The sequence below is a fragment of the Muscardinus avellanarius genome (genome assembly GCF_963383645.1).
Source record: "Muscardinus avellanarius genome assembly, chromosome: 6".
In the NCBI taxonomy this organism is placed as follows: Eukaryota; Metazoa; Chordata; class Mammalia; order Rodentia; family Gliridae; genus Muscardinus; species Muscardinus avellanarius.
The window spans coordinates 68927095-68950451 of record NC_137791.1 but is presented as its reverse complement, the minus strand read 5'-3'; the positions used below and the strand labels follow the sequence as shown (position 1 = coordinate 68950451).

At 36.3% G+C, this 23357-nt stretch overlaps 1 protein-coding gene across 2 annotated transcripts in view; it reads right to left on the bottom strand.

The window, feature by feature from the left end:
• WDFY3 (WD repeat and FYVE domain containing 3) overlaps window positions 1-23357 on the bottom strand; it is a gene marked incomplete at both ends in the record, with an annotated part of 188199 nt that overhangs the window by 87173 nt on the left and 77669 nt on the right. For both annotated transcript variants that reach the window (XM_080697358.1, XM_080697357.1), the window contains 10 exons: window positions 888-1105; window positions 1283-1403; window positions 3529-3623; window positions 5064-5225; window positions 5308-5381; window positions 9293-9445; window positions 10965-11155; window positions 17478-17589; window positions 20410-20570; window positions 22096-22327. In XM_080697358.1, coding sequence (XP_080553484.1) covers window positions 888-1105; window positions 1283-1403; window positions 3529-3623; window positions 5064-5225; window positions 5308-5381; window positions 9293-9445; window positions 10965-11155; window positions 17478-17589; window positions 20410-20570; window positions 22096-22327 — 1519 coding nt within the window. The remainder of the gene's footprint in view (window positions 1-887; window positions 1106-1282; window positions 1404-3528; window positions 3624-5063; window positions 5226-5307; window positions 5382-9292; window positions 9446-10964; window positions 11156-17477; window positions 17590-20409; window positions 20571-22095; window positions 22328-23357) is intronic.

Below are 23357 nucleotides of genomic sequence, written 5' to 3'. Positions count from 1 at the left end.
GAAACAGGGTCTCACTAAGTTGCTGAGAGCATCACTAAGTAGTTGAGGCTGGCTTCAAACCTGCGTGATCCTTCTGTCTCAGGCTCCCAAGCGCGGGGATTACAAGCGTGCACCACAACGCCCGGTAAAATCTCTATCTTTAAAGTATTTTCATAATTTAATAACTATACTTTTCAATGAAAAGCTTATTTTCAAACATGTATTTTCCAAAGTAAAATCACGAATATGAACAGAAACAAGACAGTTCAAATAAATCTAAGAAATTAGTAAATTCCACCTTCCTAACATCACACCAATGTTCAGTTGCATGCTGGAGATAGCTATAGTGCGAGTGAGCAGAGTATAAAGAGCTGTGACTAAAGTGCCAATCATGCTTGAGCACTCGAGTGGATTTGTGACAGGACTGCTGAAAGTATGTGCTCTGGGCAGGAATTACCAGGACCCAAATTTTGACACTTCCTAGCTGTGTGATAAGTGACTTCACCCCATTCCTTGTGTTTCTAATCTGTAAAATGGGTATGATGGCATTTAAACTTCAGTTATTGTGCAAATTAAATGTTAGGACATGGCAAGTATTCAGTAACTGACATTAAGAGTAAGCATTCAAAATAAACATTATTACTACTAATTTAGTTTTAATAATAACTAGCTCATTATTTACTTATAATCAGAAAAGAACCTGTATTGCTAACATGAAATTAGATCTAAGTTTTTAAGTTTTATTATCTTAGCTCTGACTTTAGTTTGAATTTGAAAACTTCTAGGCTTTTTATTCTATCATAAATTAAAATTAACACCTCTGAATGGTTAGCAGATAAAAAAAACCTCCTCCCCCCACAATCACACAACAGCTTACTTTAAAGCAGCTGACTACCTAAGTCCCATACCTAACACGGTTCCGATCTTGTTAGTTAGGACGGAATCTGTCTGTTCCAGCCATCCTCCACCACTGAGTCCTTCTTTAAACTTGATGAGTATAGACTGATTACTCAGCAGGACAACCAGAATCCTCATGGCTGCCGTCACTGTGGTGGAATGCAGGTGCTCTTCCATAAACATCATGATCCAGTCAAAGCCCAGTGTCTTGACCAGCTCTTCACAAGCTCTATTCAAAAGCAGATGAATTTAAGAAAACAAAATTTCAAGGATTAGAATTTCGAGTTAAAACAAAAAATATGACTGTTTCATTTTTAGAAAACTAAAAATTCCAGGGTTAAAAAAATCTATATAGAGACAGTCCAATTCCTTCTTTTGCCATCAATTCTAAAAAGATTTCACTTACTGCAAGTTAATGCTTGTCTTTTCTTTAGATGTATAAATTAGTTTTAGCAAGATATCTAGAAGCCTGTTCCTCAAAAGTATAAGATTAGCAGATGCAAGACCTCCAAACTCTTCTTCAGTTCCTAAAATGAAAACAAATACTTTTAAAAAGCTAGTATAAAATATCCAACAGGATTCTTTGAAATTTCACTGAAAACTAAATATATTAGAAAATATACTACAAGTATTTACTATTAAAGCAAATAAGAAAACTGTCAGTTGAGTACTTTCTCTAAGAACCCTAAAAAATGCATTTAATGTGACATCATTGAAACTAGTGATAATAAAGGCTTTGATTAATTTGAAAACTTGTAAGTTTGCTTTCGAGGTTAAAATATCTCTTTTATATTAATATTACCCTCTCTCCAACAGGGGTAAAGCCATTGAATAAGAAACATATGAATAAAAATAATAAGTTACTACAGATTTTCAACCTCCCAGACTTTTATTTTGTTTTTTTTTTTGAAGGACACATTTAAAGTCACCAGATTAAAAAACTGAAGACAGAAAACATAAACTTATTCAATAAATACCATACATATAGAAAAGTCAGAATTACAGCATAGAACTGAGACATAGAAATGCACAGGAGAAACTGGAAAAGAAAGGGAGAGAGACGGCTCAGGTTCTTGGTGGTTTCAGAGGTTCTGGGAGCACGTGGCTTGGGCCTCACAGCCCACAGTCCCTGGCTAGCTCAGTTGTCATGGACTCAGCAGTAGGGTAATTAGTGACGATCTATGCATTTCCCTTTTTTTAAAACTGAGGCTCAGAAATTTGTCATAGTTATAACTTTTACTTGTTTGGGCACAGACTATAAAAATGTCTTTAAAATGCTAATTTAGTGCTCAATTCATCTTAGATGCATCAAGTTCAGCAAGGGGAGCTCATTCCCCTTCTTCCAAGGGGAATTGGTTGGTAATTTGCAATTGTCTTATCAAAACCATACCATATGTTAGGGTTGTAAGAATTCAAAGAAAATCATGTATGTGATATGACTTTGAGATAATGTAATAGGGTAATAACAAATAATGTTCAAAGTATAGTCATCTCTCAGTATCTATGGGGGATGGTTTCAAATCCCCTACATACACCAAAATCCACAGATGCTCAAGTCCCTTAAATAAAATGAAACCTATGCAAACACTACTGTATATCTGAAATCATATTTAGATTACTCATAACTAATATATAAATCCTACATAAACAGTTGCTATTGTTGAATAGAATTATTCAGGGAATAATGACACACAAAAAAATCTGTACATCTTCAGGTCAGATGCATTTTTTTGTTTTCTGAATATGTTCAGTACATGGATGAATCCACAGACGTAGAAATTAGGGATATGGAAGGTCAACTGTATAAAATCTGTGAATTTAGTTACTGAGGTAAATTTAAAAGGCCACTTTAGGGCTTTTCAATCAACATTCCTGTCCTAGAAAACATAACAAAAGATATATGGAAAGAGAAGAAATAAAAGTGCATTAAAAAAAGTTGTCACAGACTCAGCACAACTTATAAAGTTACTTCATGATATAAAACTAATTTTATATTATATTTACATAAAATGATTCTAGCAAAGTGTTTTTTTCCCAGTGACTAGAAAATACTTAATAGGAAAATAAAAATAATAGTAATAAAGATATAATTTACCTTTAGCAAGTATTAAGTTTCTTGAGCAAATAATGCTCCAATTATAATAGAAGGCCTTGCTAGTTAAAGGAATATTGCTATGAATGTTCTAATAATAGGAAATATATGATTTTACTTTTTCTTTTTTTCTTTTTTGTGGTACTGGGGGTGGAACCCAGGGTCTTTTCTACTTCCAGGCTATACTCCCAGACCTATTTTATATTTTATTTGGAAGCAGTGTCTCACTAAGTTGCTAAGAGCCTCACTAAGTAGCTGAGGCTGGCTTTGAACCTGTGCGATGCTCCTGTCTGAACCTCCCAAATGCTGGGATTAAAGCATGCGCCACCACGCCCAGTTGGAAATATTTTATTTTTAATGTAAAATTCATAACCTATTAAATTTTGAAAGCAATGTAATATTTCTCCACATTACATAGATTTGATATAAAATTTGAAAGACCAAAATATGTAATGTAGAGAGAAAAGTTATATAACATTATCATAATTCAGAGTTAATTTGTGTCAGAAAAGGATACAGTAATTAATTACTACCTTCCCCAAATTCTAAGATCAACTCACCAATGTCAAGTTTCTCTTCATTATTTATTTCCATTACTACAAATTTTTCACAAATTGCAAAGGTTGGCAAAGTAGAAGAAATAAACTGGCCAAACCTTTAAATAAAAAAAAAGAAGTCATGAATTTTTCTTTTCCCAAAAGAATACAATACAAAGAAGTAAAAAAGAGAACAGCATTCTTTACTTAAAATTTTATGGATATTTAGATGACTGAACTTGCTTCCTCTTGGACAAGCCCCAATAATATTATAAATAATAGAGTTTTAAAATAGAGAGAGAGTGTGTAGGCCTTCAGAAGTATGAGACCAAACACCCTGAGTTAAGTTCAAGAACTTTGATGCTATCTGTGTGGATTCCCTGTAGCCCAGTGGTTAAAAATTTGGGTTTTAGAAATAAGGTAAGGTTAAGTTCCTGAGTGTAACCTTTCCTTTTTAGGTATAAGGGACTGAACCAAGGGGCATTCTACTTCTAAGCTCTACCCCCAGCCCTTTTTGTTTTGAAATAGGATCTTATTAAGTTGCTGAGGCTGGCAAAGAACCTACAATCCTCCTCTCTCAGGCTCTTAAGTACTGGGATTACAGCTGTGTACCACATGACTGCTCTGACTCTTTTTAGCTATGTGAGCTGGGTCAAGTAGTTTAACGTGTGTCTGGGTTTTCATTTCTTCATTTATAAAGTAGGGAAAAAATGAAAACTTTGATAGGTTTTGGTGATAATTTCAGCAAAGTGACCATTTTAATGCTTGGGTATATTGTAAATAAATGCTGATAATGATAATTCTCCAAATTCCAATTTTAAATGTTACCAAGTTAAAAAAAAAAAAAAAAACGTATTTAAGGTAAATGCACACGAAAGTGAGTGGTTTACAAGATACAGAGACTAGAGATTAGTCTTTTAAGAACAACCTAATAGATGGGTATGATTTCACTTAAGATAACTGGGAGATTACACGAGAAGTAGTTATCATGTCCAGTTTAAGCAGTTCTCTACTAGGAAAATAAGTAGTTTTTCTTCCATTTTTCTTATTTCAGCAAAATAATATACAAAAATCAGATATGCAACAATAAAGTACCACTGCCTATTTGAGCAACAGACATGAAATAGAACAGCAGTAGCATGGAGCATGTCAATTACAGGTGTGTATGTGTGTGTGCGCGTGCGTGCGCTCACGTGTGCATGCATGTGCACACACCTGTGCAAGTGTATGCTTATGCACATATTTATCAGAGATAGCAGGACTGAGTCAGAAGACTGGAGACTGAGAATTCCTACACTGAATACTTTCATGTCCCAGTTAATCTAATCAATATCACTGGGCTAATTCCCATACTTTTGTTTCCTCAGCAATATTCCATTACTTAGTAGTGGCAGCAATTGGCTTTGCTCCTGAGAAACTGCATGTTTTCCATGCTTTCAAAATATCCCATATGGTACTAACATCACAGACATTATATAGGCAAAGTAACCAATCACATCCATCTTAGCCTGATTGGCATTTTCAATTACTAACAAGACAAATATAGAAATTTTCCCTACCTGAGCAGATCATTGCTGTTGGGGAAGCCCTGCAGCAGAAAGCTCAGCACATTACTAATAGCAGCAATGGTAGGCTGGGATAAAGACATATCTCGAAGAGTCAATAGCAGCTTTGGAATTAACTGGAATTCCCTCATTAGTTTGGCATTCTTTGATGCTTCACTGTAAGAGAAAGGAGATTTAACACCCTGTGCTATCATCGTTTCTATAACTGAACAGCAAACTATACGGCAGTAACTAATACCTGGACTCTGTGAGCAGTTCAATGAAGTGTTCAAATAAGGAAAGATGAAGCTCGTATGGAGCATGCAGCCAGACCTGTAACGAAAAGGAAGAAGAAACGCACCAAATGCCAAGCCAGCAAAACAAATATAACACACTTAATCCATGTAATCGACTGAATACAGCCACTCTATTAATCTTTGTTTAAAAGGTAGATGTAATTGGTATCCCGAATAGAGGGGAAGAAAGTAATAATTCAAAAATTTCGAATCTGATGAAAATGACAAATTCACAAATCAACAAACTCCAAGCAGAAGAAACAAAGACAATGAAGTGACAAGTGACTGACATCTTTAATACAGTTATTATCTGACACTGCAGGTTGAAACCAGGGGCATTCTAACTCTAAGTTATACCCAGACCTATTTTTTTTTTAATTGTGAAACAGGGTCTCACTAAGTTGCTGAGGGCCTTGTTAAAATGTTGAGACTGGCCGGACGTGGTGGCGCACGTTTGTAATCCCTGTGCTTGTGGGGTGGAGATAGGAGGATCGCGCAGGTTTGAAGCCAGCCTTGCTGGCTTAAGAGACCCTATTTAAAAAAAAAAAAAAAATATATATATATATATATAACTCAGCCATTTATATATATATATATATATATATATATATATATATATATATATATATATATATAATAGGTGGTAGAAGGGTTTCCAGGATCACCAGTACCACCACCACCAAAAAAAAAAAAAAAAAAAGTTGAGACTGTGACCTTAAATTCACGATCCTCCTATCTCAGCCTCCCAAGTACCAGGATTAAAGGTATGTATCATCATACCTGGCTAACTGACATCTTTAAAGCATAAAATTAATACCAACAGTATTCTAGAGCACATTCCATGCAAAAATATTATTCAAAACATAAAAAAGACTTTTTTTGAAATGGGAAAATTTGCCAGCAGACTTGTAGTATACGAACATTAAAATAATGTATTTATTCAGGCAAACAAATTATATGAGATGGAAATCTGAATTTCCCCAAAGGAATTAAGAATGTCATAAACACCATGTATATGGGCAAATAAAATGTTACTAAAATGCTTTTAAAAATAATTGATTATTTAAAGCAAAAATACAAGTGATTGTGGAGATAATGAACGTAGAAAAGTTAATGTATGAAAACAGTGGCACAAAGGATGGGAAAAGAAAGGAAACCAAACTAATGCATGCCTATCTATGTTCACAGCTGCACAATTCACCACTGCCAAACTCTGGAACCAGCCAAGATGTCCATCAACAGATGAATGGCTTACAAAACTGTGGGATATGTCCACAATGGAATTTTACTCAGCCATAAAGAAAAACACAATTACATCATTTACAGGGAAATGGATGGAACTGGGGGACATTATGCTAAGGGAGATTAATCGGTCACAAAAAAAGAAATCAGATGCTTTCCCTAATATGCAAAAGGTAGGGAGAAATGGGTAACAGGAGAAACTCTAGATGAAGAAGGAGATCCTATAGAGGAGCAAATAAGACGACCTAACTGAGGGATGGGAGGGAGGAAGAGGGAAGCTCCCTAAAGCACATGATGTACTTAAACAAACATATCAAAGTCAATCACTAAGCCAAGCATGGAAAAGAGGGATGGGGAGGGAATGGGGTGGGGATTGGGAAAGGGCTAATTGGGTGATTTGTGCATGTATGCCTCCACCATATTTTATCCCATTAAGATGTATGACTACAATGTACCAATAAAAAAAATTTAAAAAATTTAAAAAGAAAAGAAAATGTTCTCCTGTAAGGTATTTACAAGGTACAATAACTTCAGAGTTAGATTGAAATTTTTGAAGTCCTTATTATAAAGTCTAGGATAATCACTATATGAGAAAATGTTTACATGCTACTATAATTATATTTGTGAAATTGTTGTTCTAAAAATGGGTGAATTAGAAATTTATAGACTTCTGTAGTTTGGGGTAATAAAGGATGCTGTGTGAAACTGGAAACTGTCACAAAATGAAGCCAATTTGATAAGTAACTCATATCTGATACTTGTGGATTAGATTATAATCAGAAATCTGAAATAGAAGATGATTTGAGTCTGTTAGTTATCACATGAAAATAAGACTAAGCCAGGCAGGTAAGTCTCAGTCCTTCCAAAATCCTTCCTGCACACCTTCATCTCTGTGCTTTCCTAAGTATTTGTCTGTTTCTTAGTCTTTTTTTTCTTCTAGTGAACTGAATGCTTTCAGGCATTAACTCCATGTTTTATTGTTACATGTTTAACAAATAGAGTGATGGCTCCAAAGTATTCAGTTAGTGCGCTCTATAAGATTGATAGTTTTGGGTATTAAAGATTTGGATACTAAGTTGAGGAATGTATACTTATTGTACAGAAAAGGAAATCACTGGATGTTCTTGTAGAAGTGATATGCTTTTAAGAAGAGAATGACAAAGGTAGATGGGGTAGCCTGAGGAAAGGTGGAAAAAGTCAGAGTTATCCTAGAAAGTAGGAGGAAAACTGATTAGGGCTTAGATTAAGCTGCATGAATAGAAGGAAGACTATAAAATGTGAAAGTCGAACCTATATGGCTTAGTGTCAAACTGTTTATAGACAGGAGGAAAAAGAAAGCTGATTTTATAATTTTGAGTCTAGAGAATGGTGGTATTATTAATAGAAGCAGAAAAGTTAGAAGAAAGCTAATTTGGGGAGGGATGCCAAGTTCAGCTAAGGTATTGCTGGGACATAAAAATGGAAATGTTGAGAAAGAAGCTAGAAATAAGTCTGAAATTCAAATGTCAAGGTTAGCGATTTAGATTTGAAAGTGAACTCCACAAAGAGGTGAGGCTGTGGTGAGAGTGTGAAGCAAAAAAAAAAAAAAATAGAATATAATAAAAAATAATAAAAACCTTATAGCCAGAAAATTACGTCAAAGTAGTGAGAAGGCCCTGAAAAGCAGGGTAAGATGCCTGACAGCTGGGAAGAGACATAAAAGTTACAAGAAGAAGGAAAGGGATTCCAGTCAAATGCTACTAAGATCTGAGAATACTGAGAACTGAGTACAGGCTGCAGATAATTATTTTAAAGGAGGATGTTAATAAGTTTTAAAAATATAAATTCAGTAAAACAATTAGAGCACATGGTCCATTTTCCTGGGATTCCATAATTTAAAAAAAAAAACACAACATAGAATAATGATGAGTTAGGGCTAAGCATCGAGGTTGCAAACGCTGCGTGCTGGCACCATCCTGGGTGGTAGAGATACAAAGACAAGGAACATAGGCATGATCTCTGTGCTCATACAGCCCAGAGGTCCCAAGGTTCTCGGGTACATCACATGCAAATTTTTTATGCAGTAGTAAATACGTGAAGTGGTATGAACAAGATATGAAATGGACAAAGTATATGGGTGCTGCCTTGAGAGGACGCAGTAGAAGCCTCTCCGGAATGAGACAGCACAAAAGGAAATCTTATTTTGGCAAAATAAATTATTTTATCATGTAGCTGCTAGTAACCAAAGTTTCAAATGTATATTCCTATATATACTGTGGAAAAGTTTCTATCATACTTGATAAAAATATTTGCCTCTTGGAATGCCAGTCACAATATTGAATTTGCTAGTATAGGTAGTGCATCACATCACTTGTAGTACATCACATCATTTAACTTCTATAATATTTGCAGAGTATATTTGCAGAGAAGGAACCAGAAGGAACCCTACCATTATTCTATTTTTTTTTTATTTTACAAAATGATGTATTCTTACCATAGACAATGGTCATCAGTTGTAAAAAGGGATGTGGCTTGTTTGATGGCCCCATGTTTTATCTATTTTTGAATAATTTTCTATTTTGTTGTAAAAGGTTGCTACATATGCTTAATATAAAATTATAGAAATTTAATTACAACTTACAGATAAAATGGTTTACCCTATAACCCTATATAACATAAGAAATGGATTCATTTCTATGTATTACCAGTTTGTGACTTTATACATACTTCAAAATCACAAAGAAGGTCCTGGAAAGCAGTTGAATTTGGAATAATGGAGGTCTCATGCCCACTATCAACGGTTCCAACTAAGGAAAAGGTTAGATGGAGGATGTGGCTGTTAAGAAGGGAGCGTTTCTTCTTAAGGAGCATTGCCAGCAACTGTAAAAAAGTAACACCAAATGTCTGTTAATAAATCGTCACATATTATATGTATATACATGTGTGCCAGTAAGAAAATACTACACAGAGCAGTTCTTGAGATTGATGCACCAATTTTTTAAATTTTATCCTGTCAAATAACATTAGGTAAGATCTGAAGAAGTACTCCAATCACACTTTTAAAATATCAATTAAAAAATCCCCTTTTATATTAATCCTTCAATTCTGATATAAGTCTTTGAATAGCTGCTGCTATAAAGGGCATACAATTTTATATTCTTACTCTATGCAAAATAATTTTTCTTTTGTAATGTGCTTTTTATAATTATGGTTGTAAAGGGCTGAATGATATTCGATGGGATGGTTACAGTACAATTAGTCATTCTCATACAGTTGGTACATTTAGATTGTTCCTATTTTTTACAGAGAAAGATGCTGCAATAGTCATTTTGAAAGTGTTGCAAAACAAGATGCTTATTAAAGTGTAATTAAGTCTATATAACTCAGTATAGTAGAGAGAAAATTCACTACCGACAAACTAATTGCTAAAGTTGTAGAAGGCAAATATGCCTATTTCAACCATAATAGAAGGATTTAATCTTGCTTCAAATATGTGTTTCAAAATACTTTTCACAAGCAATTTTCTGCCTAAATCTGGTACAGATTATGTATACAGAATGCTGCATATTTTTAATTCCAAGCGGGTTTTCTGGAACAGCAACAACACACTCATTCCATGGTGGCTTTACATCTCCTGGGTAAAGGAGGTGGCGAAAGATGACAGGGTGTGAGGTGGAAGGGAGCCACCAGGAAAACCGGGAGAGGCTGGGTCAATCACTCATGTGGAGCCTCTCCAGCAGGGTCACATGGCCTTATGCCATCTCAGTCTCATTTTCAGAAACAAAACATCCAGCCAGGCAAACTCCTGATCTGAAAATACAGTTGGCTCTGCTTATCTATGGGTTCTACATTCACAGATTCAATCAGACTTGGATCAAAAATATTCAGAAAAGTCACGTACAGACTTTTTTTTGTCATCATCAACCTAAACAACACAATATTAGCTATTTAGATTGCATTTATATTGTATTAGGTATTATAAGTAACCCAGAGATTATTTAAAACATACAGAAGGATGTGTACAGGCTATAGGTATTTTTGGGGACTTGAGCATTAGTGCATTTTGGTATCTAAGGGGGATCCTAGAAGCAATCCTCCATGGATAGCAAGGAAAAACTGCCTATACAAATGTACCAAAACTATTCTGAAAAAAGTGTGGTTCAATTTAAAGATGTAGTGAGTAAGATTGGGTGAGAAGGGAGAAAAGGATAAACCACTGAAATAAAGACAACAACTTATATTTTCATCTGGCGTATATTACTTTTAGTAAAAACTACCAGCTTTCTAAGTTTATGTGGACAATATAGTTCTTTCAGAGTTGGAAAAATATAAATAACAATAAAACAGAATATTCTTTGAAGTTAAGTGAAGAGAAAGACAAAGCTTTATGGTTACAAACCTGGTAGCCTCTGATTCTTTCCATTTCTTTGCTGGCTAGTGGGTTGCTCTTGACGACACAAACTAGGGCCTTGACTGCCGCATATAATCCTTCCACATCCGAGGCCATGGCCACTAGGCCCAGGATGGCTGCAGCTCCACCAATGTACTGCAAAGTAGTGGCAACAGGCTTAGGGACAAATGTTCTTACTCCTGATTAAGAGATAGTGAAAAATAATTAAAATAAATTCTCCATGTGAACAAGAACTGAGTAAATCATCTTAAGTAGATTGAATATAAATTTTATTTTTTTATTTTTTTCCCTTTAACAATTTTTTTATTGAACATAAATAGTATACATTTAAATTATATTTGGTGCCCTCTCCCCCCCACCCCCATTTTCCCTTCCCCCCTCCCACCAACGGTTGTCCAGGTTAACCATGTCATATTCATAATTTTACACATATTCAGATGTAGACCCTCATTAATCAAGATCAGCCTTCCTCCTCTCCTATCTTTCCATTCAAACTTTGCTGATATTTCTCCTCCATTATCTGGAGTCCCACTGGTATCCTCTGTGTTTCCTAGTTTGGGCATATTAGAGGAAACATATGTACCTTCTCCTTCTGTGCTTGCCTGATCTCACTTAACATAATGTTCTCCAGGGCTTTCCATCTTCTTGCAAATGATATAATTTTGTTCTTCTTTATGGCTGAATAGAATTCCATTATGTGTATTTCCCAAAGTTTTGCTATCCATTCATCTGTTGATGGAGATCTGGGTTGGTTCCATATTTTGACTATTACAAATTGTGCTGCTATGAACATAGGTATGCATATGTTGCTGTATTTCTCTGAATTCAACCCCTTTGGAAAGATACCCAGGAGTGGTATAGCTGGATCATATGGTGGATCTATATTCCCACCTTTCTTAGGAATCTCCACACAGATCTCCATAGTGGCTGAACTAGTTTGCATTCTCGCCAACAGTGTAAAAGAGTTCCTCTTTCCCCACATCCTCGCCAGCATTTGTTGTTGTTTGACTTCTTTATGCTTGCCACTCTGACTGGGGTTAGATGGAATCTCAGTGTAGTTTTGATTTGCATCTCCCTGATGGCCAGTGATGTAGAACATCTTTTCATGTATCTATTGGCCCTTTGTATCTCTTCTTTTGTGAAGTGTCTATTCAGTTCAGTTGCCCATTTCTTGATTGGGTTGTTTGTTTTGCTAGAGTCTTTTGAGCTCTTTGTATATTCTGAATATTAGCCCCCTATCAGAATGGTGACTGGTAAAGATCTTCTCCCATTCTGTAGGCTTCCTCTGTAGGTTATTGATAGTTTCCTTTGATGAGAAGAAACTTTTTAGTTTGATGCTATCCCACTTGTTTATTCTTGCTTTAATTTCCTGAGCTTTGGAGGTTTTGTTGAGAAAGTTACTGCCTGTGCCAATATGTTGTAGTGTTGAACCTATGCTCTCCTCTACTAACTTCACAGTCTCAGGTCTAATTTCTAAGTCTTTGATCCATCTTGAATTGATTCCTGTGTTTGGTGAGATATAGGGGTTTAGATTCATCTTTTTACAAATGGTTAGCCAGTTCTCCCAGCACCACTTGTTGAAAAGGCTGTCTTTTCTCCAGCATATGTGTTTGGCCCCTTTGTCAAAGATTAATTGACTAAAGATGTGTGGGTTTGTTTCTGTATCTTCTATTCTAATCCACTGGTCAGTATATCTGTTATTGTGCCAGTACCATGCTGTTTTTACTACTATTGCTCTATAGTATAGTTTGAAGTCTGGGATTGTAATGCCTCCTGCATGTTTCTTATCGTTGAGAATTGCTTTGGCTATTCTAGGTCTTTTCTTTCTCCATATGAAGTTCATGATTGATTTTTCTAGGTCTCTGAAGAATGTCACTGGTATTTTAATGGGAATTGCATTGAATCTATAGATTAGTTTTGGCAGAATGGTTATTTTGATGATATTTATTCTGCCTATCCATGAGCACGGGAGATCTTTCCATCTTCCAAGGTCTTCTTCAATTTCTTTCTTTAATGTTTTATAGTTTTTGTTGTAGAGGTTTTTTATGTCTTGGGTTAGGTTTATTCCTAGGTATTTTATTGGTTTTGAGGTTATAGTGAATGGAATTTTTTTCTTTGTTTCTTTCATTGTGGATTCGTTGTTGGTATAAAGAAAAGCCACTGATTTCTTTAGGTTGATTTTGTATCCTGCGACTTTACTGAATTTGTCAATCAGCTCCAGAAGTCTTTTGGTTGAGTTCTTTGGGTCTTCTAGATAAAGGATCATGTCATCTGCGAATAAGGATAATTTTAATTCCTCTCTTCCTATGTGAATTCCTTTGATTTCCTTCTCTTGTCTTATTGCTACAGCAAGAGTCTCAAGGACTATATTGAAAGGGAGTGGTGATAGTGGGCATCCTTTTCTTGTTCCTGATTTTAGCAGAAATTCTGCAGTTTTTCCCCGTTCAATATAATGTTGGCTTTGGGTTTACAGTATATTGCCTTAATGATGTTGAAGTACTTTCCTTCTATCCCAATTTTTTGCAGTGTTTTTAACATAAATGAGTGTTGGATTTTGTCTAATGCTTTTTCAACATCTATTGCTATGATGATGTAGTTTTTGTTCTTGGTTCTATTTATGTGGTGAATAACATGTATTGATTTGCGTATGTTGAACCAGCCTTGTTTTTCTGGGATGAAACCGACTTGGTCATGATGTATTATTCTCTTGATATAGTTTTGAATGCGTATAGCTAGTATTTTGTTTAGAATTTTTGCATCTATGTTCATTAAGGATATTGGCCTGTAGTTTTCCTTTCTTGAAGTGTCTTTATTTCGTTTGGGGATTAATGTGATACTGGCCTCATAGAAGGAATTTGGGAGAGTTCCATCTCTTTCAATTTCCCGGAACAAGTTATGAAGTATTGGTATTAGTTGTTCACTGAAGGTTTTGTAGAATTCAGCTGGAAACCCATCTGGGCCTGGGCTTTTCTTTGGTGGAAGAATTTTTATTGTCATTTCTATTTCTTTGGTTGTTATTGGTTGGTTTAGGCTTGCTATGTCCTCTTGGCTGAGTGTAGGAAGGTTAACTGTGCTTAGAAATCTATCAATTTCTTCCAGGTTTTCAAGTCTATTTGAGTATAAATTTTTAAAGTAGTTTCTGATAATCTTTTGAATTTCTTCACTATTTGTGGTGATATCTCCTTTTTTATTTCTAATTTTGATCATTTGAGTTGATTCTCTATTTCTTTTGGTTAGGTTGGCCAGGGGTTTATCAATTCTATTAATCTTTTCAAAGAACCAACTTTTTGTTTTATTGATTCTTTGAATTGTTTTTTTTGTTCTCTATTTAATTTATTTCTGCTCTAGTTTTAATGATTTCTTGCCTTCTGCTGGCTTTGGGAATAGACTGTTGCAGAATTTCTAGGTCCTTGAGTTGTGTCATTAGGTTCTTTACTTGGTGGTTCTCTGTCCTTCTTATGTGGGTGCTCAATGCAATAAACTTTCCTCTTAATACTGCCTTCATGGTGTCCCATAGATTTTGGTAGGTTGTCTCTGTTTTCATTTGTTTCCATAAATTTCTTTATTTCTTCCCTAATTTCTGCTCTTACCCATTCATCATTCAATAGTGTATCATTCTTTCTCCATGAATATGAATACTTTCTTTCGAGTTTCCTGTTGTTGAATTCTACTTTGATTCCACTGTGGTCTAAAAAAACTTCTGTCCTAAAAATAAAACTCTAAAATCCCCTCCTAGGTTCTGCTGGGCAACACACTTAGGGAAATGCTATGAACCGGGCAAGGCTCACAGAAGCACTCTGGAGGAGATAAAGTACTTCTATATGTGAGTCAAGGAAAGCACATTAAAGTCATCATCCAAAACTTCTAGAGAAGGTACATGTTTCCTCTAGTATGCCCAAACTAGGGAACAGAGAGGATACCAGTGGGACTCCAGATAATGGAGGGGAAATACCAGCAAAGATTGAATAGAAAGATGGGAGAGGAGGAAGGCTGAACTTGATTAATGAGGGTCTACATCTGAATATGTGTAAAATTATGAATATGGCATGGTTACCCTGGACAATCATTGGTGGGAGGGGGGAAGGGAAAATAGGGGTTGGGGGGAGAGGGCACCAAGTATAAATGCATACCATTTATGTTCAATAAAAAATTAAAATAAATAAATAAAATGACAAAAGAAAAAAAACTTCTCCTAGTTCAGTAATCCAAGTAACAGTACATTAGCGATATGAGAGCATAACTTTGTGAAAACACAGTCCTGAAACTATCTTAAAAAAGCATCCTTGTGTACACACACACACACACACACACACACACACAAATGTGCACGTGTCTATTCCTAACACTTTTTAAAGTGACACTGCTTAAAATGTCACTTGTCTACTGATCAGGATGGAGGTTGTTTTTATTATTTATTTATTTATTTATTTATTTATTTATTTATTTATTTATTTTGGTGGTACTGGAGTTCCTGGAAGCCCTTCTACCTCAGGGCTACACTCCCAGACCTATTTTATATTTTTATTTGGAAACAGGGTCTCTTAATCCAGCGAGGCTGGCTTCCAACCAGCGCGATCCTCCTGTCTATGCCTCCCAAGCGCGGGGATTACAAGCCTGCGTCACCATGCCCAGCTTGTTTTTGGGTTTTTTTTTTTGTGTGTGTGTGGTGCTGGATGAACCCAGCAGCATTCTACCGCCAAGCTATACCTCCAGCCATTTTTATTTTGAAACAGGGTATCACTAAGTGGCTGAGGTTAATCGCAAACCTTTGATCTTACTATCTCAATTTCCCAAGTACTAAAATTAAAGGCACAAACACATCTGTCCAGGACAGAGTTTTGCTTTTTTTTTTCCCCCTGTGGTACTGGGGATGGAACTGAGGGGCATTCTATCTCCAAGCTATACCCCCAACCCTATTTTTTTTGTGTGTGTGGTACTTGGGGTGGAAACCATGGGCTTTCTACCTTGGGCTTCACTCTCAGACCGCTTTGATACTTTTTATTTGGAAATAGGGTCTCACTAAATTGCTGAGAGCCTCACTAAGAGCTGAGGCTGGCTTCCAGTCTTTATGATCCTCTTGTCTCAGCCTCCCAAGTGCTAGGATTACAAGCATGCACCACCACGCCCGGCCCAACCCTATTTTTTTATTCTTTATTTTGAAAGAGTCTCACTGAGTTGCAAAGGGCCTCACTAAGTAGCTGAGCTGTCTGCGAACCACAATTCTCCTGTCTCAGCCTCCCTAATGCTGGGATTATAGGCATGCGCCACCACGCCTGGTTTTAGAATTTTGAAAATATAAAACTAGTTGGGCATGGTTGGGCAACTTCCTATAGTCCCAGCTACTTGAGCCCGAAGTTCAAAACCAGTGTAGGCAACATAGCAATATCTTGCCTTAAAATAGAAACAACAACAAATAAAACCATTCATACATATGTTTGTGTATGTGTAAGTATGAATGTATATATAAGTATTTTATATTTTGATTACTTTGGTGAAATTACAATATTTTCATATATTATGGCACTAGACTTTGAAAACTTCCAACGGTAATGAGATGCAGTATTATTAGTCCATAAGTAAGAAAACTGAAGCTGACAGCATTTCAATGTCTGGCTAATACCACACAGTGACACATGAAACTACACCCTAGACCTGTGTGCTCTTCATTTGCTCACCGCACTCCCTACATCACATGCTGTTGCATTTTTGAAATGAAAAGAAATACAATATTAAGATTTGTGCACATCACTGCGACATTAAAAACTGCCAAGAGCATATAACTATTGTTGCTGACAGGACCTGGACTAGCACTACACTACCTTTTTATTAATCTAAAAATGAACCAGTATTTTGTATTGATTTGTACATTAAAAGCAATAATCACTAGCTCTGAATTTTGAATGACCTGATTAGATTATATCTGGAGATGCTACCTGACCAAAAAAGTGAACTGTTAGTTTTATATAAGCCCTGCAAATGTCTACCAGCTGTTAACTTCTATCACAGCTAGCTTCATAGAGCTTGGACCCAGAAGCCCATTTCTAAGTTAACAGAAGAACTCATGGGAAAAACCATTGCTAAACCAAACCATAAAACAATAAAAAATTGTTTGGATGTTTTCATTTGTGTTGGAGTGCTGGGGATAAATCCTGGGGCCTCATGCACACTAGGCAAGTGCTCCACCACTAAGCTAGCAGTTCAGAATTTCACACTTGTCCTCACATGTCATTTGAAATTTACTGAAAACTTATGCAGAACCATGGAGTCAGTGTTCATCGGTCCTGACAAAAGGGAAAGATTTAAAGATGTCTTATGAAAGGTTATGATTTTTAAAGTTGACTGGAGTATGAGAATGCTACATTAATTTCTAAATATGTCTAGAGTATTGCAGGTCAAGCATTATAAAACACGAGTTTAAATATCACTCTGTAAGTGAGGAAAGTGAACCCAAATGTGAAAGCAAAGGAAGACATCTGGAGCATGAAAGATAATATTACTTACCCAAGTATCCAATCAGAGTCGCCCCAATCGTCCGTGCAGGTCCATTAAGATGTCCTGCTGAATTGTGTATCAACTTCACAGGGGTGGCGTTCTCATGGGAGGAAATGCCTAACTGAAGAGGAGGAAGGTAAAGTAATGTGATTATAGAAGAAAAGCCTGACTCTTTTGATTACAAAAGAAACAAACTATATGACTGTTAGCATACAGTTTCTCTCCCCATTTCTCAGAGTATTTATTATTATTATTATTATTATTATTATTATTATTATAATGATACTGGGGGTGGAACCTAGAGGCTTTCTACCTCCAGGCTATACTCCCAGACCTATTTTATATTTTATTTGGAAATAGGGTCTCACTAAGTTGCTGAGAGCCTCACTAAGTAGCTGAGTCTGGCTTTGAACTTGTGTGATCCTCCTGTCTCAGCCTCCCAAGCACGCGCCACCATGCCCGGCTTATCAGAGTATTTAAATACTAGCATTCAGCCAGCCTTAGTGGTGCAGGCCTCTAATTCCCAGCACCTGCAAGGCTATGCCAGGAGGATCACAAATTTGAGCCTAGCCTCATCAACTTAGCAAGACCCTGTTTAAAATACAGACTTAAAAGGGCCTGCAGTGTAGCTCAGAGATGAAATGCCCCTGGGTCCTATCCCCAGTACCAAATAAAATGAAAAATAAAAATAAGAATTCAAGTTGGGCATGGTGGCACATGCCTGTAATCCCCACGCCTGGGAGGCAGAGACAGGAGGATTGCGCATGTTCATAGTTTCAAAATAAATAAAAAATATAAATTGGTCTGGGAGTGTAGCCCGGAGGTAGAAGGGTATCCAGGAACCCTAGTACCACACACATACACACACACAAAAAAAAAAATATTCATTTTTTGAATGTAGAAACACTACCAAAGTGTAGAAAAAATTTCAAAAGTAAGTTAAATAAAATCTATTAAAAGATGTCTAAGAGCTCTTGGTACACAGCTTCAGGGGTCTTTCTGAATGATGCTCTGGCATGGTTTATAAGTAATTATAATTTAGTGCTTTGTATACTCCAGATCCAAATAAACATCAATATGAATTATCCAAAAGCTTAAAAATAAAATATGCATACATAAAGTATCACATTCCTATATGTAGGCATGTACACACACGTGCGCGCGCGCGCACACACACACACACACACACACACACACACAATTTTCCAGTAGAATAAAAATACATTAATGTCACAAGCCAGCTAGTCCAATGGGGCACGAGTTTGCTCGCGGTCGAGAGTCTCAGTAAAGATGGGGAAGGACAGGGTGACGTACTACAGATTCGGCTTGTGACACATTAAGGCAGGAATTTATTTTTCTTCTATTGCTCTTTCCAGAACAGAATGGGACCTGGCACATAGTAGGTGATGAATTAAAAAAAAAAGGTGCTGAGAGATAGCCTTAAAAATAGCAATTATTAGGCTGGATAGAGCGTTTGCATAGTTATACACCAGACCCTGGGTTATTATATATATAAAAAATGAACCAGCTGTTAAAAAAAAAAAACATTGTTTTCTTTAGTTCAGCTTCTCAGTTGTCAATATAAGTATGGGAATTAATATAAATCATGTACTCAGAAATTCTTGCTTTTTCGAATTAAGCCAAATATCTAAGTATATTTTTGGCTCAAATTAGGAGCCAGATAAACCAAATATAAACAATACATGAAGGAGATAATATGAAATAGAATGAACTATGCTAATTAGAGGCTAAGAATAAAAGAAAAAAAATACAGTACACAGGAATAATTACTAAAAATTCTTCAATTTATAATTCAAGAACTTCACTGAATTCTAACCAAGACAGAAGGTTTCCAAACAGCCTACATATATTATATTTAAATTTCTGAAGACCAATGATTGATAGAAAAAAAATGGAAGGTAGCCAAGAAAAAATTAGTTGAAACACTTGCATCAGAAATTAGAGGACAAGCTGGGCATGGTGGCACACGCTTGTAATCCCCGCGCTTGGGAGGCTGAAACAGAAGGATCACGCAGGTTGGAAGCCAGCCTCAGCTGGCTTAAGACACCCTGTTTCCAAATTTAAAAAAAATATATAAGAAATAGGTCTGGGAGTGTAGCCCGGAGGTAGAAGGCCCCTGGAGTTCTATCCCCAATACCACCACCAAAAAAAAAAAAAAAAAAAAGAAATTAGAGGTCAAGAAGACAATGGAATAGTAGAACATTTGAACTGTTAATAATAAAAAAAAAGCTATCACTGTAGAAAACTCTATCTAGAAAAAATTTTCAGTGATGAAGACTAGTCCTCTACTGCTACAGTTTCACGTTACCAGCAAATTAGTGACTTAATACAAATTCATTATCTTACAGGTCTGATGGCTGGGAAGGTAAAAAATGGATTGCAGTGGGCTAAAACTAGGGTATTGGCAGGGCTGCCTTCCTTTTAGTGGCTCTAGAAGAGAATTCAATTCTCACTTTTTTCAGGCCACCTGCATTCTTTGGTTAAAGGCCCATCTTTATCTTCAAAGTTAACAAAGGAAGGTTGAGTCCTCTTATTACATAGACTCACTGTGACTTATTGCTCTACCATGGTCTTAAATTAATAGGGTCCCTGTAATTCAACAGTGTCCATCTAGATGTCTAGGATAATTTACCTATTTTAAGGTCACTCAGTAACTTCAATTCTATATGCAACCTAAATATCCTTTAAATAATCCATATAAGTAATATTCGCAGGATGTTAGAAGATGGATGTATTCTGGGCCTAAATATACTGAATATGTTAAAATGCTACATAAATAAATTTCAAGTCAAAATAAAATAAACAGGATTCAAAAGCCAGGCCAGGAGAGGCTCTAATTTTAGCAACCACTCATAATGAAGCCCTAACGTAGCTTCCCGGTGGAAATGAGCCCTCCTTCCTGGGCAGTCATTCTGCTTACTTGTTTAGCAATGGCTTTACTGTCCAACTTGTTATATGCTTTCCGAATTCTTGCCACTGTCAGAGATGATACAGAGAGGGCATAGAGGCCAAATGACACTTTTTCCTCTGGAACTAATGACATGGGAGATGGAATAACACCTTCGGATTTTGCATCTTTACCTGCAAAAAAAGGATGATTCTTTACAAAAGCATCAGTGATTCTCCTATCCCAACTTGACGTTTTAAAATTCTTACTATCATTTTTAAGTGGGTGGACTTGAAAATCTTTCCAAGTAAAATAAGGAAGTTAAACTTAAAACCATTTTACCTAATTTTCAGCTCTTCATTCTTTTTAATTAGAAAATAGGAAAAAGTAGGCATAGAGTTTTACATTTCAAGATTTATTCTTAAAATACTTACCATACAGCATAATGTAAAGGAAGAAAAAAATTCTGTATTCTAACAAATGGTAAAACACTTCCCCTAAGTTCAGAGGAAAATGGGAAGGAAAAGAGTGGAATGCCTGAGCCTTGTAGCACTAGGTCCCCCCCCCCCACAGCCTCAGGCCTGCCTCTCACACTCCTCTGGCAGCACAGCAGGAGAGTGAGGAGCACATGCTTTGAAGTTATGTGGCCTGAGTTTGAATCTTGCTTAATCACTTAAAAGCTGGGTGACCTATATATCTTTGTGCCTCAGTTTCTTCCTCTGCTAAGAGATGACATTATCATCTCTTAGCAGAAAAGAAATAAGAGCTCAGGACAATGTTTTGAGAAGAAAAATGGACCTGCGCGTGACGGTGCACGCTTGTAATCCCTGCACTTGGGAGGCAGAGACAGGAGGATCACGCAGGTTCGAAGCCATGCGCTGGCTTAGGAGACTCTGGTTCCAAATAAAAAAAATGTAAAAATAGGTCTGGGAGTGTAGCTCGGAGGTAGAAGGGCTTCCAGGAACCCCAGTACCACCAAAAAAAAAGAAAAGAAAAATGAGCTCAGGACAATGTGCCCTTCATGTGTATTACCTTATTTAGCACATGGTCAACGCTCAGTAAGTGTCAGCTTTTATTAGATAATATATAAATCAAGACGATGAATAAAAAGATAGATTAGTCATAGTTTTTATTACCATTTATAATATATCTGTCCTAATTCTTTTGATGTTGGTAGACCAGAACAAGGGAAAGGAAGACATCACTTAAAAGGGTCTGACAAAGCAATTTTAGCATCATACAATTATTTGATTCTATATTTCTTTTGAGAGACAGGAAAACAAAACATGAACTGCAGGAGTAAAAGGACAAGAAAAATGATGTTAACTGGTATAATCTGTAAAATATGTGTATTTTCTGGATCCATTTGCTTCTCTTCTCACACAAGAGTATCTATACTTTAAACTACTTCATGTAAGAGGTAAAAGTACAAGAAAAGAACAGAGCTGAACAAGACTCTTAGAACATATATACCTACATCTCTGAGACTATAAGAGACACTGGAAAACTAGTGATAATGTACAATGATGAATAATCAGGAAAATGCAGTGTGAACAAAGGAAGAGAGCATTTTAAATAGAAGTGATCAGTAGTATGATGTTGAAGAAAATTAGAAGAAAAGGTCTCTTTCCCTGATAAACATATGAATAGCTTCACATATGCACATGTTCATCCTCCAGGAATTCAACCTCACACAACTTCAACCACTGAGTTACTTACATGGCATACAGACAGCCTGAAAACTTCCAACATAATTTGGTCCAAGTTCATAAATGGTAGTAATATTTGAAGGAGGTAAAACTTCTTCTAGAAAATGGGTGGGTCCCAGGCGCCAAACCAGTGAAGCAATCTGGCGTTGCGCAGGTGGAGTACCGATGTAGGCATAGACTGTGCTTACCACTGGGGGATTTACAGAGCCGGAACCCCCAGGAGTACTGTGAACATAATGAAGCTACAGAGAAGGCAAAAACAAAATCGTGAAGTGGAGTAACATTTTCACCAGGACACCGACCACTTCAGTGTATATATACATGTATATGTGTGAGTGTGTATAAATTTCTTTTTTTGTGGGGGTGGGTGCTGGAGAGTAAATACAAACGTGTTCTACCTCTGATCCACACCTCCAAGCCTTTTTATTTTTTATTTTGATATAGAATTTCACTTAAGCTGCTGATGCTGGCCTAAAACCTGCAATAATTCTACCTCAGCCTCCCAAACTTAGAAGCATGTATATTTTCATTATTCCAAGGTTACCCAATTTTACAAATGTAAAAAAAACCTGTCAGGTCAGGTTGAGAAACTAAAGGCAGGGCAAGATATTGAGATCTGTAACTGCACTAGATATAGCAATTGGAAAATGTTATCAAGCCAGGCGTGGTGGCGCCCGCTTGTAATCCCAGCATTCGGGAGGCTGAGACCAGAGGATCGCAGTTCACAGACAGCCTCAGCTACTTAGTAAGGCCAGCCCTCTGCAACTTAATGAGACCCTGTTTCAAAATAAAGAATTAAAAAATAGGACAAGGGGTGTAGCTCGGAGGTCAAATGCTCCTGGGTTCCATCTCCAAACCCACACACACAAAAAAATTTTCAAGGTAAACTATGTTAGAAATGTCAATAATTATATAGAGATTTCAATGTCTGATTGTTCTGCATATCAAATTAATGATGCTTCTCTAAAAATTTAGGGTTGATATAAAAAAGAAAGCCTGCTACTGTGGAATTCAAGTAGTCTTGAAATTAGTTAAGTAACTTTCAATGTGAGTCGGCTAATGAAAATTGTTGATGAAAGTGTTTATAGGGCTAAAATATTAATGAAGTCTCTCTATATGTTCATAATTTCATCTCCATATAAAATACTAACTTGTTGATTGACATTCTCAGAGCTAAAATTATACTTTTATCAATCGTGTGTGTGTGTGTGTGTGTGTGTGTGTGTGTGTGTGTGTGTGTATAATTAGATAGGGTATAAAAGATAAGTTGCT